Source organism: Trichechus manatus, unplaced genomic scaffold (assembly GCF_000243295.1).
Source record: "Trichechus manatus latirostris isolate Lorelei unplaced genomic scaffold, TriManLat1.0 scaffold00092, whole genome shotgun sequence".
NCBI classification, from domain to species: Eukaryota; Metazoa; Chordata; class Mammalia; order Sirenia; family Trichechidae; genus Trichechus; species Trichechus manatus.
The window spans coordinates 1,840,652-1,859,624 of NW_004444028.1; the positions used below are offsets into that span (position 1 = coordinate 1,840,652).

The following is an 18,973-nucleotide window of genomic DNA, read 5'->3' on the forward strand; positions in this document are numbered from 1 at the left end:
AGAGGGTTGATATGTTGTGGGGTTGTTAACCAATGTTATAAAACAACATGTGTACTTCTGTTTCATGAGAAACTATTCGTTCTGTAAGCCTTCACCTGAAGTACAATAAAATAAATAAATAAATAAAAGCAAGGCCCAATTATGTGATCTCTACAAGAAACACACTTTAAATACAAAGACATAGATAAATAGGAAGAATATGGATGAAAAAAGATATACTATGCAAACAGTAAGTATAAAAAGTATGGGGTGACTACAATAATATCAGATTTTTTAAAAAGACATCAAGATACAGAATATTGCCAGAGCTAGAGGAATGTTTCTTAATGAAAAAGACTCAATTCACCAGGAAGGCATAACAATTATAAATGTGCATGCATCTAATAATAGACCTTCAAAATACATAAAGCAAAAATTAACAGAATTAAAGAGATAGAAAATTCCACAATGATAATATATTTTAGCACCCCTCTTTCGGTAACTGATTAAAAACTAGACAATCTAAAAAATGCTATTAATCACAATGACCTCATTGATATTTATAGAACACAACACACAATTCTTTACAAGAGCACATGATACATTCACAAAGATAGACCAGAGGCTGGCTCATAAAGCAAGTCTTTGACTGAAATCAAGCAGTGTATTTCTCTAAATTAGAAATCAGTAATATTAGTGTCTCTCAAGAAAAGCAAAATATATTGGAAATTAGCCAGTGCAACTTCTAAAGTATCCATGAATTAAAAAAGAAATCACAAGAAAAATTAGAAAAAATTTTCTAACTGAATGATAATAGTAACAAAATATGTAAAAATCTGTGAGATGTAATGAAAGCAGTGCTTACAAGAAAGTTTATAGCTCTAAATGCGCATGCTAGAAAGGAAGAAAAACCTAAAATAAATAACTTTGGGTTCCATATTAAGAAGTTTAAAACAAACAAACCAAAAAAGTAAACCCAGTGTAAACAGAAGGAAGAAAATTTAAAAAAGAGCTGAAATCAACTAAATAGAAATCAAACAATACTGAAAATTAGCAAAGCAAAAAGCTGGTTCTTGGCAAAAACCAAAAAAAAAAAAAAAAAAATTATAAACCCTTATCTAAGTTCAGTAACAGAAAAAAGAGAAACAACCTTTATCAGAAAAGAGAGAAGTTATAACTAAAGTTCCTATTTAAAGGAACAAAAACCCATTGCTGTCGAGCTGATTCTGACTCACAGCGACCCTACAGGACAGGGTAGAACCACCCCATAAGGTTTCCAAGGCTGTAATCTTTACAGAAGCAGACTGCCACATCTTCCTCCCGTACAGCCACTGATGAGTTCAAACCACTGACCTTTTGGTTAGCAGCCAAGCACTTAACCATTGCGACACCAAGGCTCCTATTTAAAGGGATCATAGGGGAATAATATTAACAACTCCGTGCAAACAAATATGACAACTTAAATGAAACTGGTAAATTCTTTGAAATGTAGAATTTACCAAAATTAACACAAAATGAAAGAAAAAATATGAACAGCCCAATATTTATAAAACAAATTAACCTTATTATCAAAAATCTTTCCACCAAGAAAATGCCAGGCCCAGATGGTTTCCTTGTAAATTCTATCAAACATTCAAGGAAGAGATAACACCAATTATACATAAAATATTTTAGAAAACAAAGAGTTTTATAAGGCCACTGTAACTAACTTCAGTACTAAAACCTGACAAAGACATTACCAAAAAACGAAAGTAACAGACTAATATTCCTCATGAACACACACACAAAAGTACTTAATCAAAAATTAGTAAACTGAAGCCAACAACGTAGAAACAGGATAACACACCATGAAGAAGGGAGCTTATTTTAGGAATGTAATGTTGATTTAATATTTGAAAATTCTAATTAACATAAGATTTTTTTAAATTAGGCAAGCTGATGAAAAAATAAGTATGCATATATAAAGATGTAAATTCTAAAAAGGGAGACTAATGAAGGGGAGTAACCCTACCACATATTAAAACATAACATAAGGTTACAATAATTAAAACCGTTTTGTACTTGAATAAACGACAGATAAATAGAATGAAATGAGGAATCCAGAATAGACACAAATACACACGGAAAATTAATATTTGATAAAAGTGGCATTTCAAATCAATGGGGAAAGATGAAATATTAAATAAATGATGTTGAGACATCTAGCCGGCCATCTGGATAAAAAATAAAGTTGATTGCATACTGTGTTCCTTATGCAAAGCAAATTCTAGATAAAACATAAATGTAACTATTTTTAAAATGAAATTATAAAAATACTAGAAGAAAAACTGCAAATGTTATTTTATAATTTCAGTGTGAAGAACGTGTTTCTAAACAAGACATAAACTCAAAAGCCATGAAAGACTGATAAATTTGACAACCTAAAAATTAAAAATATTTACAAACAGTATAAAAGAACATCAAAAAGTCAAAAGAGATGTAACAAACTAGCGAAAAAAATATTTGCAACATATTTAGCAGATCAGGGGTCAAGTTCTTTGATATATAAAGAGCTCCTACAAATCAATAAGAAAAATGTCAATATGCCAATAGAAAAGAAATAGGCTGTGGTTATAAATAGGCAGCACACAGAAAAATAATTAAAATGGCTTTCTCCATAAGAAAATCACTTCCTTCAAATTATCATAATATAAACTAAAGGAAACATAATATGTACTTTTCTTTAACCTGTCTTGCTGGCAAAGTAAAAAAAAAAAAGTTCCTTATATGTATCACCTGTTTAGAAGGCAATTTGGCTATATGTACCAACATAAAATGCACATGATGTTTGACCTAATAATACCACTTCCAGAAATTTACATTACAGTTCATCTGTAAAAATCCTATAACCCAAAAAACCTATTGCCGTCGAGTCGATTCCAACTCTTAGCAACCCTGTAGAGTAGGACTGCCCTATAGAGTTTCCAAGGAGTGGCTGATGGATTCAAACTGCTGACCTTTTGGTGAGTCACCAAGCTCTTAACCACCGTGCCAGTAGCACTGTGGAGGTAAAGAAATGGATAAAAGCAAATACCTATCAATGGGTATTTGGATAAATAGATGATGGCTTAAAGTGGAATACTCTGCACTATTGAAAAGGCTGAGATTGACCCCTAGTTGTTGTCCTTGTAGCTGTTAGTTGCTGTTGAGTTGATTCTGCCTCAAGGGGTCCCCAAGTATGCAGAGTAGAACTGCTTCATAGGGTTTTCAAGGCTGTGACTTTTGGAAGCAGATTGCCAAGCCTGTCTTTCAAGGTGCTTCTGGGTGGGTTTGAACCAACCCTGAAGTAGCTGATGGCTTAACCATTCGCACTACCCAGGGACCTTGACCTAGAGCTGCCGATACAATAAACCCTCCAAGATACGTCATTGGGTAAAACCGCGTGAGCAGGAGATTTGATGCCATGCGCTCCCATTGGGTAAAACAATATATGTGAGTACACATATACTAAATATGTGCATATAAACACATGTATACACAGAAAGGCATTTTTGTTCTTATATATACACAGACCATTTCTGGAAAAAAAGAAAAGAAAAAAAAACACAAGAAACTGCTATCACCTGTGGAGAAAATGCTGGAGAACTGAGAAAGTCTGGAGTGAGAGACGTTTCCTGAAAGGAAACATTCTTTTTTGAGATTTATATATATTTTACAGTGTGCGTAATTACTGACACTGTTAAATCAACGAGCTCAAAAAGTTGATGATCTAAATCAATTAATCACTTGTTGCATCCATGAAAAGAGTAAATAAAAAATAGGCCTTTGATGCTGTAGGTAAGACAAACCAATCCCTTCATGAAGATGAGTTTTTTCTGTATTTTAGAAACATTTCCCAGTTCTCAGTATGTGCCAGGCCCTACGCCAGGTGCTTTAAGAACAACAAATATGGTACCTGCCCTCAAAGAGCTCAAACAGAAGAGCTCAAACCTAGAGTCTCAGAGAAAGATGGCTGCACTTCTGGACTAGATCTACAGTGTTTAAAAGAGGCAGTCACTTCCAAGACCATAACAAATACTTTACTCAATTCAGCAACCCTCCACTACAGACCTGACAGGTATCTTTGTAACTCTCAACATCTCCGAGACAGTTGATGGCTACTCATTCAGTTTCCAAGGAATATCCCAAAGAGACTTAAGAAAAACTCATTAACTGTCAGAGTCCCTGGATGGCACAGTTAACGGTTTGGTGGCTAACTGAAAGGTTGGCATTTGAGTCCACCCAGAGGCACCGTGGAGGAAAGGCCTGGTGATTTACTTCTGAAAAATCACAGTCATTGAAAGCCCTATGGAGCACAGTTCTGCTCTAACGCACATGGGGTTGCCATGAGTAGGCCTCGACCAGAGGGCACTGGCATGGTGATTAACCATCTTGGGATCTCTCTACTGACCTCTACAGAATAATATCAATTCCCTAATGCATTACACTTTTTCCTACCTCCACTCTTCTGTTTGTGCTATTCCTCCTATTATGTTCTTCAACTCTCATTCTCTTTCTTTGGCAAACTTATTGTAATAGATTGAATTGTGTCCCCTAAAAATATGTGTCAACTTGGTTAGGCCATGATTCCCAGTATTGTGTGGTTGTCCTCCATTTTGTGATTATAATTTTATGTTAAAGAGGACTAGGGTGGGATTGTAACACCCTTGCTAAGGTCACATCCCTGATCAAATGTAAAGGGAGTTTCCCTGGGGTGTGGACTACACCACTTTTTATCTTACAAGAGATCAAAGGAAAGGGAAGCGAGCAGAGATGGCGGGGGGCTCATACCACCAAGAAAGCAGTGCCCGGAGCAGAGCACATCCTTCAGACCAGGGGTTCCTGCGTGAAGAAGCTCCTAGTCCAGGGGAAGATTGATGACAAGGACTTTCCTCCAGAGCCAACAGAGAAAGCCTTCCCCTGGAGCTGACACCCTGAATTTGGACTTTTAGCCTACTTCACTGTGAGGGGAAACCCTGGTGGCGTAGTGGTTAAGAGTTTGGCTGCTAACCAAAAGGCTGACAGTTTGAATCCACCAGGTGCTCCCTGGAAACCCTATGGGGCAGTTCTACTCTGTTCTATAGGGTCGCTATGAGTCGGAATTGACTCGACTGGCAACAGGTTTGGTTTTTTTTGGTTTACTGTGAGGAAATACCAGTTGTGGTATTTCTGTTATAGCAGCACTAGATGACGAAGACACACTTGTTGTTGTTGTGGTTGTGTGCCATCAAATCAATGGCAACCTATAGGACAGAGTAGAACTGCCCCATACAGTTTCCTAGGCTGTAATCTTTATGGGAGCAGATTGCCAGACCTTTTCTCCCATGGAGCCATGGGTGAGTACGAACTACCAACCTTTCAGTTAGCAGCTAAGCACTTTAACCATTACATCACCAGGGCTCTTGGTTAACTCTTACCCAACCTTAAATGTTGGCTCAGATGCTTCTCCTTCAGGAAGGCTTCCCAGACTCTCTGCCACACCAGTTCATTTGCAAAACTTCCTCTGTGCTCCCACAGCTCTTTCTACCTTACATGTGACTATTCTCTTGTCAGCTTCTCTTATTAATGTGCAAGGGTATTTACAGTGTATCCTGCTGCCTCACATGGACTAGGAACTCAATGACTGACAAATTCAACTGTGGGACTTCACTGTTCTCCCCTGTATTCTCCCAGTGAACAGAACTGAGCTGAGTTTCATGACTGTTTCCCTGCATGACCCACCACATCGCTTTCCCAAGTCTAAGACATCAGACTCACTTCTCCAGCGACATCCCAGGGAAGGAAAACTTGCCCAGGCAGATGCGACAGATTGCATGCAGTGGGATCCGCTGCAGCTGCACGCAGCTAAGCATGATAAAGTCATATTTGCAGATGAAGAGAGTCTTGTCTGTGATCAGCACAATCTTCTCCTTTTCATTGTTCCAGTGGTCTATCCTGCAGGATAATCACAGAGAAGAAAAGTTAATGGCATAGCTTTCCCAAGTTAAAGATAATGGCATTTATTGAAATGTTTCTTCTGATGCAAAAAGGAGTGAAGTTTGATTGCCTCAGAGAAAGGCAGGACTGAGGAATACCTAACACCACCATCTTTTTCTCAGCCTGGTTCCATGGCGAGAGGAGATGGGAAGGTGGCAGGGAAAGGAAAGGCTTTATGACCACGGGGATCAGAGATGATTATCCTTAACCTGGAATCCATTAGGGGAGCACCAAGTTTTTATTATGGCGGTAGTCCAATGATCCATGTCCCTCCACACAGTGCCAGTTCTCTAGGAAAATGTAACAGAGCACATCTTCCTTCAAGGACACCAGAAACATTTCTTTTCACCAACTACTTTGTACGTAATCCCTGCCACAAACTTTACTCACTATGTTCTAACTTATGCTAATCTCCAAAGGTCACATTGCTGACAGGAGGTAAAACGAGGACTTGAGCACAGATTCACTGACTCCCAAGACATCACTGTGCTGAGCTCATCCCACAATGTCTTTGCGATAGAAATATAGTAGAACAGGTGACATAGGATTCTTATGAATTAAGCACAAAGTAGACACTACAGAAGTGTTTACTGGATTGATTTGCTTCAAATATGAGAGTCGTTCAGGACGTGCACGGGAAATTCTGACTGAGAGTTAAGACTTTCTCCAACAGAGAGAAGAAGAACGAATCCAAACAATGGCTTCTGGTGAAAAGGAATTGAGCGTGGTCTTTAGTTCTTCTCGCACACAGCACTTTACCGTCCGTCTATCATAACCTGTAGGACACAGCATTTCTCAGCATATATTAGATTGTTTTTGCGTGTGGTTTTTCCTCCCTAACAAAGTGAAAAGGATCGTTTGCGACTGCCTGGATGATTCACGTCAGAATCTTCAGTACCCAGAGGCAATCCAATGTATGGTCAGTATGGGCATCCCCGCGTCCTGCATTCTTCATGAGGTAACCCCAGTGCTACTCTTGAAATATAAACTGCATCGTATCACTCCCCTTCTCCCTTTATTCAATAGCATCCCACTGATATTAGGATCAAATCCAGAGTTCCCGACATGGACTACGGAGCCCTGTGTAGTCTGGCCTCTATCCAGCTCTCCAGCCTCAGCTCACAGCAGGACTAGAACACTCATTGTTCAAGTCATGGTTTAAATGCCTCTCATTCAAAGAGGATTTCTTACACTTCTATATACTTGTCCTCTTATTGCCCTCTCTAAAGGCATCCTGATCTTCCCATCCTTTGTGGCAATTCACATAGTTTGTAAGAAGGAATGATATTCAAAATGTTTAGCAGCAGGTACCACATAGGCTCCAACCAATCGGAATGGACACCTCAGTACAGTGAATAGGGCAATGCCAGCGAGTATGGCTGAGTATCAACCCTGCATGTAAGTATATGTAATTTATACACAGAGTACATATGTGTATATGTATACATATACACATACCTACATATACATACATATGTGTGTGTATACAATGTACATGTTCTATATGAATACATATGTAGTTCCATATATACCCATATATTATATATATATTATATTTCATGCATATTAAATGGAATGTATATATACATATATTCCATGAGGGCAGAGACTGTGTCTATAAAGATCCTGGTGAATAACCTATAATAAAGAAGTATTCGTGGAGTGAATAAATGAGTGCCAATCATAATTATTTTGGAGGACTCTGGTTGGGATGTTGAGAGTGAGGTGGAAACTTCCAGTTCTATCACTAAGTCTATAATACTGGACTAACCTTTTAACTTGTCTAATCTGTTAAACAGACACTATAGTAATACCTCAGAAATTTGTGGAGAGGATTAAGGAAAATAACCTACAGTCAGTGCTCTATAAATTAGATTTTTATGATTACTGGTAGAGACCTAAGTCACAAAGTGACTTTGGGCAACTCAAATCTATGCTACTTCTCGGTGCAGCTAAAGACAGACAGCAAGATGAAGTTAGGAGTGAAATCAATGGGAGGACAAAGAGAAGGGGACATAAAGGGGAGAAGATGACAGAGAAAGAAGCAGAAGCAAGAAAAAAGCAAGGATGCGGTCATTGACTGAGGCCATATTATGTGCTGGCCACTGCGTAGTCATAAGAGTTCTCTCTAAACCTCACCACAACCCCGTGAAGAAAGTTACATACAGTGTCACTCAGCTAGAATATGGCAGAGAGTCGGTGCTGTCATGTAAGGAAAAAGTGTAAAGTCTGAGAGGTGTGTGCTACATCTTAGCTCTACGATCTGTCCACTCCAGCCCACAGCCATACTCAACTCAAACTACACTGAGAGAAAGAGAGAGGATTCTTGATGGTCTTTTACACTGTCAGTGTGAATCAGAAAGAGAAGCGACTTTTCGTTTTGAAATGTCTTACCGGATCGCTATATAAATTTCTCTAAACACATCCTTAGCAGCAAGTTAGAAGCGGCTGCCTAATAAACCAATCCAATTTTTTCAGTTTTAAAAGAAAAACTAGCTTTTAGTTGAACGGCTTTTCTGAAACTTTCAGAGCCCCAGTATGAGATTTATTTTAAAAGGCAAATGATTCAGGAAAAGAGGATTCTTTTGAGGAACACAGAGTGCTCCGCTATGATATCACTCGCATAATTTTCATGTCAGGCATGTCTGAACTCAGTAAACACACAGGCTTGTAAACAGTGTGGGGTCACCGTCTCTAGCTCCTCAGTGGTATTTATTTAGACTTCGATCACACCTTCTCTCCAAAGAACTCAGAGAGAAAACATGGAGTTGTATATTCCTAATATTAATACTGTTGACGTTTGGGTGGTGATAACAGCAACAAATACAGGAAGGAGTAGGGTTAGCAATAATATGTTGTGTTTGTGCAGTTCATGAAAGTTTATAAAAACCAAACCTGTTGCCATCGATTCAGACTCATAGTGACCCTATAGGACAGAGCAGAACTGCCTCATAGGGTTTCTAAGGAATGGCTAGTGGATTCAAACTGCTGACCCTTTGGTTGCAGCCAAGCTCTTAACCACTGTGCCGCCAGGGCTCCCGTGAAGGTTTATAAAGTCCATGCATATCAGTGTTCTCCTGTACTCCTCATAAGTACCCTTTGGATCAGATGGGATTACCCTCATTTCAAAGGCACGGAAACTAACGTGCAGAGCCCCTTAAAATGATTTGCCCAATATTTTAGACCGAGCAAGCAGCAGTGCAGGGGCCTGAAACAGGTACTGAGACACCAAATCTAGACCACCCACCTCCCAATAGACAGCCCTGCAGTGTGGTGTGCAAATGTGGCGAAATCCACCTCTGGAAAGAGCTGATGCAATGGTGCACACCATTCCTGGAATTGCCCCTTCTGGAAAACTTATTTCCAGAAAATAACACTCATGATTGATCATCCCTTCCAAGCCTGGTCCTCTTCCTGTGTTTGTGTCTTGGGAAAGAACCCCTTCTCCATCCAGTTATGGAAGACAGAACTTAGGAGTCATCCTAACCTCACCCACAGTCCTGATTTCATATGGCCAAGTCCTAAACATTTTGCTCCCAAAACCTGTCTCAAAACCACCCACTTCTTTCCATCTCAGCTGTCACCATCCTAATCCAGTCTTCCAGCATCTCTGGGCTGAACCACTGCAATCACCCTCTCACAGGGCTAACAGCCACCTAGACCTAGTTTATCTGGTTTACCTACATCTACTCTTGCTGCCTTCCAATCTCTTACCATACAGTATCGAAGGGGGATCTTTTGAAAAGACAAACGTGGTCTTTCTCTTACCACCCCAGCTTACGTAACTCCAACAGCTCCCAATGGCTCTTGTGAGAAATGACATAAATTCCTAACCTGCTCTAAGAGGCCCTGCAGGGTCAGGTCCTACCTACTTCTTCAAGCTCGTTTCAGGCCAAGTCTCTCTCCACTCCATTTTCCTTGATCTTTCAGTTCTGTGAATTCACCATGAACCTTCCTACTACAGGGCCTTTGCACATACTATTCCCTTTGCTAACAATGTTCTTCCTGATCTTCTTCACCTAGTTAATGCCTACAGAGCTGAGCTCAATCACTCCTTACTCCAGGAAGCCTTCCCAGACCTCTGTGATGCCTTCTTCTCTTTCTAATATACACCTTCATTGTTCTTATCACCAATGCAATTTTACAGTTATTTGTATGACTACCTACTAAACGCCTTTCTCCTCTCCTATACGGTAAACTTCATGGAGATTGAGTCAGTTCTTACTCAGCATTGTGCCTCTAAGGTTGTAGGTTACCAAAAAAATACTTGTCAAATTAGTGAAGAATGAATAATCCCTGTGCTTTGCAACTTGTATGCCTAGGTTCATGCTGCTAGGGAAATCGCTATCCTTAGTTCTACACATTAAAATGCATACCCATCAAACAGGACATTTTCAAAGACTAATTAGAACATTGGTGAAATGAGTATGCCAGAATACTAAGTGAGAAAGCGCAGGATACAAAATATTACCTTCCGTATGCTTCCAATTTGTAACAACAGCAAACATACACAGATCAAAACGTTAATATCGATTATTTCTGAGTGGTGGAGTTTTAAATGGTTTTGATTTCTTTTCATGTTTTAATTTGCCAGAGGGTTTTTTTTTTTAATGAGTATGTTCTACTTTTATGATAAAAGACATACTTTTAAACGTACAAAAATTTCGCCCACCCTTCAAGTCCCAGCTTAAACGCTATTTCATGGAAACTTCATCTCACGGCGTCCTTCCCCCAAGTCTCTTTCATTTAGAGGCACCCAAGTCTTTATCTGTGCTTCAGTTTCTATACTACCAAGATTTCCGTACGTGCCCTGCCCATCCCCGGCAGTAAATGAGAGGCTGTCTAGGGGACAGTCTGTGCCTCTGCTATACCCAGGTCCTTTCACTGGGCCAGGGAGAACTGGTCTCAGCCAATCAGCAGGACACAGAATGAAAAAAAGAGAACGAAAGATTCCCTCCCTGGGTTGTGAGCAACGGTCTCCTCGGCACAGCGCTAGTCACTTGTACTCTCCTGCTGTGGTTCCTTAGCGCCAGCATCACTTCCCTACAAGAGAGGGAGGAGAAATAGACCCTTCAAGGTGAAAGGCAACCAGGGTGCTGCGGTGAGATCTGCAGTTTCCTGGGATGACAACAGTTTGGCCAGCAGAGGGCAACAGCGAACCAGCAATGACAGGCAGGCTTCGTCTGTGCAATTTGGAACGACCGCCAGCCAGTTACTGAAATCATCCCAGATGCTTTCCCAGCGGTCCCATTCCCATGCCCCAAAATACTTTCAGTTGTTCTTTTAAAGCTGTGTCAAACCAATTGGTAGTATGAAAATCATTTCTCTCAAAAAATGGCTTTTTTTTTTCTAATATTACTTTATAGGGTCTCGGCGTCCGAATCAACTCAACGGCAACGGGTTTGGTTTTTATTATTATTATTACTTTCTCTTACCCTGTCTCTCAACACACACATCCCACTAGTAGAGGCATAAAACCAAAAGAAGAACTAAACTTATTGCTATTGAGTCGATTCCTACTTACTGTGACCCTACAGGACAGAGTAGAACTGCCCCATAGATTTCCAAGGAGTGGCTGGTGGATTTGAACTGTTGACATTTGGTTAGCAGCCGAACTCTTAACCACTGCACCACCAGGGCTCCATCAGCAGAAGCATCTTCCCTAATGATGAAGAGTGACTATACCTCATTTACAAATCATCCCCCATATGCCTCCTCAAACCTCTTAACTGGTATAGCTCAGCACAGTCCTTGAAAGAGAAAGTCAGGAAGGATCTGCAATCCAGGAGGAACGCTCTGGATCTTTCATTCCACACACATTCCCTGAGCGCCCACTGAGTTCCAGGCTCTGAAGAGAATCCGATTTGGATTTGCACTTCAAATACCAACAGATGAAAAATGCATGGTATTGAAGCAAAGCAATTTCACTCCCGCTGAGTTAAGTGGAGTCCTGTAAAACCTTTAGTTAAATAATCCACAAGAACTTTTTAAATCGTTTTGTTACTCTTTCCCTGGCCCACTTCGATTTGTTTAAAATTGGGGACCCTCAAAGCAAACACAACACCAAAAAAAATCCATTGCCGTCCAGCAGATCACGGTGACCCCATGTGTTAGAGTAGAACTTCCCCATAGAGTTTTCTTGGCTGTAATCCTTAGGGAAGCAGATCACCACGCCTTTCTTCTACAGTACTGCTGGGTGGGTTTGAACCCACAACCTTTAGGTTAGTAGTCAAGAGCATTCTAATAAAAATCCAAGGTCCACAACCTTCCCTATTCCCAGGTCTTCTGAGTTGATATCCAGTAGTTTGTTCTTTTCTCCCCACTACTGCAATCAGCCAGGGAGCCCCTGAGTAGTGCAAACAGTTAAGCATTCGACTACCAGCGGAAAAGAGCCCAGGTGGTGCAGTGGTTAAGCACTCAGCTGCTAACTGAAAGGTCATCGGTTTGAACCCACCAGCTGCTCTGTGGGAAAAAGATGTGGCAGTCTGTTCCATAAAGATTACAGCCTTGAAAACCCTATGGTGCAGCTCTGCTCTGTTCTATAGCATCACTAGGAGTCAGAATTGACTCAATGATAACCGATTTACTAGCTGAAAAGTTGGTGGTTCAAACCCACTTAGAGGCACCTCAGAAGACAGGCCTGGTGAGCTGCTTCTGAAGGATCACAGCCTTTTAAACCCTATGGAGCAGTTCTACTCTGCACGAAGGGGGTGAACATGAGTGGGAATTGACTCAATAGCAACCAACAACACTGTGTGCAGCTAGTTGTGTACCAGGCACTGCACTAGTTACTGAGAATACTGTGAAAATAATTCTGCTTTTAAGGAATACACAGTTCTCTAAGATGTAAGGTGAAATCACACAGGGCAGAGCTAACGTGGCACCCCAAGTTTCAATGAGACTGTTACGATGACAGAAATTCACAGTAGCAGAACTCAAGTCTCGATTCCCAGCCCATTGTCCACAGGGTTGTGGAAAAAGAACCCCAGGTATTTGTCTGACGTCCTTGAAGAAGGTCCTCTTGTCAACACCTCACTTTCCATTATTTGGTAAAGATGTTAGTGTTGGAAAAGTACAAGTTGCAAAGCACAGATAACTCTTTGGAATGTAAACAAGGGAAGGACTCAGGAGCATCCACTCTTTTCTTCAAGACTTTTTGAATGTGCACCTACTTTGCAAAGAGATTAATTTGCCCAAAGCCACTCAGCCAGAAGTCATACAACTGGGATTCAGAATGAGGCGTCTGCCTCCGGCACCCGTGCTCGTAACTATTTTGCTCTTGTAGTTGTTGCTAGTAGCTGTCGAGTTGAGTCCAGTTCATGGAGACGCCATGTGTGCAAGAGTAGAACAGCTCCATAGGGTTTTCAAGGTGGTGACCTTTCAGAAGCAGATCACCAGGCCTGTTCTTCACAGGCACCTCTGGGTGGGTTCAAACCACCAACCTTTCGACTAGTGGTTGGGCACTTACCCATGCATGCCACCCAGGGACTCCATTTTGCTCTGCTGAAGGGTATCTAAAGCCACCTAGAAAGTCAGGTAAGGGCCTGGGCAGAGTGACAGTTAAAGAGGGTTTTGAAGGATGAACAGGAGGCAGGGAAGTTAATTCTAGACAGAGGGAACAGTGTGTGTAAACATATAGGGACATGAACAAAGTGACTAGTTAGAGAAACTAAGTGTCTGCAGAATATGTAAATGAAAATCATAGAAATGAAATTGCCCTGAAAAAGTAGTGTCCCATCCATGAAGATTCTGATTCAGGAGAGTTTGTATTTCCCTGATTGTCTGTTATTGTAATATGCTGACACATCTGGGTGTATTTTCATTACATTGGAAGGTATATTGGAGTTCCTGTGCCTTGCAATAGAGACCATGCACTATACACGAAATTCCCTTTGCAGGAGGATGCTGTAGGAGACTTTAAAACAGAAACCAAACCCGCTGCCGTTGAATCGATTCCAATTCCTAGCGACCCTAAAGCCCCATAGGGTTTCCAAGGATTACCCAGTGGATTCGAACTGCCATCCTTTCTGTTAGCAGCCGTAGCTCTTAACCACTATGCCACCAGGTTTAGAAGGTGAGAATCAGGAGCAGGTGAAGCATAAGCACAACAGAGATGCATGAGAGTCCCAACTGGAAAAGTCATGCCACACTCATTTAAATACCTTGGCCAAAGAAACCAACAGTGGATTCAAAGATGAGTCCAAGTCAGAAGACAGGGACTTCACAGCTCAAAAGTAGAGTCACTGATTTGCAATTGAACTGCTTCCCACTATGTGGCATAAGGAAGGTATTTCTTTAGTGAATACTAGGTAACCATGCCAGCACCCCAAGAATCTGTACCATTTTAAGGCTCCCCAGATGGAGGACCAAGATATAGAAATACCAAGGCATTTTCAAGAGTTGATCTAGGAATCTGAGCCATACCTAGAAGCTCGCAGACGCCAAAGTGGCCCTCTTTTAGCCTGTTGTTGTTGTCAGGTGGTGTCAAGTTGATTTTGACTCATGACAACCCCATGTGACAGAGTAGAACTGCCTCATAGGGTTTTCTAGGCTGTAATCTTTACAGGAGCAGATAGCCAGGTCTTTCTCCCACAGAGCCACTGGGTGAGTTAGAACCACCAACCTTTCGGTTAGCAGCCAAGCACTTAACCACTGTGCTCCTAGTGCCCCTTTCTTTGAGCCCAGACCTAAAGAATTTTTAGAGGCCACTGGAAGATTTTTGGATTTAGCCAACCTCTCAGATTGGAATGCCTCAGAGAATTTCTACGGAGTGCTTGTCCGATCCAAAAAATTAATCCTAACCACTCACTTTATCGAAAATTCTTAATACTCCAAGAATGAACCTCTTTCTTCTACTTCTTACTCCCTAGCCAGGATAAGTAAAACTAGAGAGTATCACTATACCATGCCATGGTACAACTTGGCCTGGCACAGAGAAACTATCTTGTGAATGTTGATTTCTTTTCTATGTCTCTTCCTGAGGACAAACTGCTCTTGACCACCAGCTTTGTCAAGATTCTTAAGAGCTCACATTTTTACCATGAATGAGTCTTTATTTCTCCTTACATTTCAAATGCTGGATTCCTGAGCAGTGGGCCTGGGAGATGAACATATTTATTCAGTGAAGCAATACAAGGTAACCAGGCCAAAAGTCATCCCCCTGTATTGATCCAACAAATATTTATTGAGCACCTATTTCATTCCAGTTCCAGTAGCAGAGTGGTGAACCAAACCAGCCTGTGTCTCTGACATATTCTAGGAGGGGACACAGACGCAAGAAAACACATAAATACTTGATACTATGGCAGGCATTTACATATGCTATGAAGGAAAATAAATCACGGTCAGTATAGAAGATGGTGTGGGACAGTGAAGAGTAGACTATTCTAGTTAGGAGGTAAAGGAGGGCTGCTCTGAGAAAGTGACATTCAAGTAGAGATCTGGATGACACAGGGTCAGGGACATACCTGTGGGAATAGTGTTCTGGGGAAAGCGACGAGCTGATGCAAAGGCCTTGAGATGGGACCCAGCAAGGTCCATGAATCAACAAGGAGGATGGTGTGACAGAAGCAAAAAGAAAAAAGAAAGTGGAGATTTAGGCAGATAACATTTTACCTGTAGGAACAACCACAATTTCTTTGCAATTTATGAAACTTTTTCACACTAAATGGTCATTACCCACTCCCTCCCCTACAGATGGAGGAACCAAGCCTCAATGAAGTAACACCCATCTAGTACAAAATGAAAGCCAACACCAGAATCCAGCTCTCTGACCCCCAGCCCAACTATTTCCATTGCATTCACCTATTTCTACTTTTTTTTCCTTTGCAGCCAGGCAATTTTGCTCTCCCTACCACACAACCATCAGAAACAGGATATTTAAAAGCTCCACAAAAGAAAAGACTCTAGACACAATCCATCCTTCTCTCTTTCCCACAAATATACTGAATAGCTATAGAATAGCTCAAGCCCTCAGCAGCACACCAGGATCTAACAAGAGTCCCACCCCCTGAGGGATTTTCTCCTCCCATGCATTCACTTTAGGGGACTCACTTGATCAGGAGCCAAGGAAGCTGGCAGGAGAACAAGGACTAATTTTGAGGAGGCAGCAGAGAAGAAAGAGTAGAGGGACAAGATACCACAAATGCACACATCTTGCCACCACCTCCATTGTTTTATTTGTTTAAATGGGAAAGATGTTTGCTTACTGTATATGTTAGTTACAGCTCTTTGGGGTGCAGGAGACACAACCTAGATCAGGCAAGTCCAAGAAAAGGAGGAGTGTTATAAAAATACACTGAGGAATTGCATAGAAATCGAAGAATAGGAACCGCACAGCACAGCTAGGCTTCAGAGAACCCAGAAAGCCACAAGGAAGGAAAGCTATTGTCTCAAGGATGGTCTCTCTCTTTATCATGGTCCCTGTGTTTCTCTACATACCTCATCTGTTTTCTTTCTAATGATGTGCACCTTCTATTTACTGTCAATTTTTCTTCCTCTGTAATTCCACCTTGCCTATGACGTTTAATTGTTTTCTTAGTTCTGACTATGTATAAATTTCCAGATTAGTTCTTATACCTAACCAGCCTCTGGATCTCTGTATCTTCCAGTTCAAATTCTTGAGCAAGGGAATCCTGTTACTCCAAATCATTCTTTTCCTTTGTCTCTTTGGTTCATATGCCAACTAATAGATTATCTCTTCTTTATTAAATCAGTATGGGCAGGAGCTGAGGTACCATAATAGAAAATAAGATAGCTAATAATGAGCCCTTTATTCTTTTTTTTTTCAAAGTTTGAACTATTCTAGTTCCTTTGCCTTTCCATATTAATTTTAGAATCATCTTGTCTGAACCTACAAAAAAAATTTGCTGAGATTTTGATAGAAGTTACCTTAAACCTATATCTCAATTTGAGGGGAACTGTCATCTTTACTGTGCTAAATCTTCCAAACCATGAACATGGTATATCTCTCCACTTATTTAGATCTTTGATTTCTTTCGTCAGCATTTTGTTGCTTTCAGCATACAAATCCTTTACATGTTTTGTGATATCTATGCCTAAGAATTACTTTTTTTTTTTTATAGTAAACAGTATTGTATTTTTTACTTTTGGTTTCTACTTTTTCACTGCTAGCATATAGAATACAGCTGATTTTTGTAAGCTGATCTAGAATCCTGCAATCTTGCTGAACTCATTTATTAGTTCTAGGAGTTTTGTGGTTGTGGTTGTTGTTTGTTTTGTTTTGTTTTTGTAGATTCCTTGGGATTTTTTAAATAGATCATCATGCCATCCAAAATAAAGACAGCTTTATTTTTTCCTTTCTGATCTGTATGCCTTTTATTTCTTTTTCTTTACTTATTGTGCTAGGTAGAACATCTAGTACTATGTTCAACAGCAGTGGTAAGACTGGACAGTCTTGCCTTTTTTCCAATATTAAGGGAACGTAATAGTCTTTCTCCAACAGTGTAAAGTTAACTGTAGGTTTTATATAAATGTCCTTTATCATGTTGAGGAAGTTCCCCCTCTATCCCTATTTTTCTGAGAATTTTTATCATGAATGAGTATTGGATTTTGTCTGGTACTTTTTCTGTATCAATGGATATTATTGTGCGGTTTTTCTCCTTTAACCTGCTAATATGGTGGATTACATTGATCAGTTTTCAAATATTGACTCAGACTTGTGTCCTTGGAAGAAACTCTGTTTGGTCATGGTGTGTAACTATTTTTATATATTGCTAAATGCTATTTGCTAATATTTTGTAAAGATAGTCTTGAGGGATATTGATCTGTAGTTTTCTTTTTTGTACTGACTTTGTCTGGTTTTGGTATCAGAGTAATATTGGCTTTATGAAGTGAGTTGGCAAGTGTTCCCTTCTCTTCTATTATCTGGAAGAAATTGTGTAGAATTGGTGTTAACTCTGCTTTAAATATTTAGTAGAATTCTCCAGTGAAACCATCTGGGCCTACAGATTTCTTTTTGGGAGTTTTTTAATTACATATTTCATTTCCTTAATAGTTATAGGGCTATTCAAATTATTTCATTTTGAGTGAGTTGCGGTAATTTGTGTGTTTTGAGGAAATGGTCGGTTTCAACTAAGTTGTCAAATTTATGTTTGTAGAGCTATTTTCCATATGTTTTATTATCCCTTTGTTGTCTGCAAGATCTATAAAGATGGCCCATTTCATCCCTGATATTGGTAAATTGTGTCTTCTCTTGTTTTCCTTTGTGAGACTTGCTAGAAATTTGTCATTTTTATTAGTATTTTCAGTGAATCAGCTTTTTCTTTCATTGATTTTCCCTATTGTTCTTCTACTATTTTCATTGATCTCTGCTCTTCCTCTTTATTATTTCCTTCATTCTACTTGCTTTGGATTTATTTTGCTCTTCCTTTTCTGGATTCTTGAGGTAGTAGCTTAGAGTATTTACTTAAGACTTTTCCTTTTTTGTAATGTAAGCGTTTAGTGCTATAAATTTCCTTCTTAGCACTGCTTTAGGTGCATCCCACAAATTTTGATATGTTGTATTTTCATTTTCATTCAATTCAGTGTATTTTTTTTTATTTTCTTGAAGACTTCCATTTTAATCACGCATTATTTAGAAGTGTGTTGTTTAATTTCCAAGTGTGTGTAGATTTTCCTATTATCTTTCTCTTATTGACTTCTAGGTTTAGTCTATTGTAGTCAGAAAACATACTCTGTATGATTTCAATTATTTTATATTTTTGAGGTTTGTTTTATGGCCCAGGATGTCATCTTCCTCAATATAGTTCTGTGGGTGCTTGAATGTGTTTTCTGCTGTTGTTTGACAGAGTGTTCCATAAATGTCAATTAGATCCTGTTGCTTGATGGAGTTGTTGAGATCTTCTATATCTTCACTGGTATTCTGTCTAGCTGTTCAGTCAATGGAGCCTTGGTGGCACAGTGGTTAAGAACTACAGTGAGCTACAACGGCTTACCAAAATGTCAACAGTTCAAATCCACCAGCTGCTCCTTGGAAACC

The 18,973-nt window shown here is 40.0% G+C and overlaps 1 protein-coding gene across 2 annotated transcripts in view; it reads right to left on the reverse strand.

Moving 5' to 3' along the window:
• The window catches only part of TPRG1 (tumor protein p63 regulated 1), a 173,511-nt gene that overhangs the window by 95,969 nt on the left and 58,569 nt on the right, over nucleotides 1–18,973 (reverse strand). Inside the window, exons 4-5 of one of the 2 annotated variants that reach the window (XM_023736773.1) lie at nucleotides 5,755–5,931; nucleotides 1,333–1,378 (exon numbers count right to left, since the gene is read on the reverse strand). In XM_023736773.1, the coding sequence (XP_023592541.1) occupies nucleotides 1,333–1,378; nucleotides 5,755–5,931 (223 nt within the window). The remainder of the gene's footprint in view (nucleotides 1–1,332; nucleotides 1,379–5,754; nucleotides 5,932–18,973) is intronic. The other variant, XM_023736774.1, reaches the window with a different exon arrangement.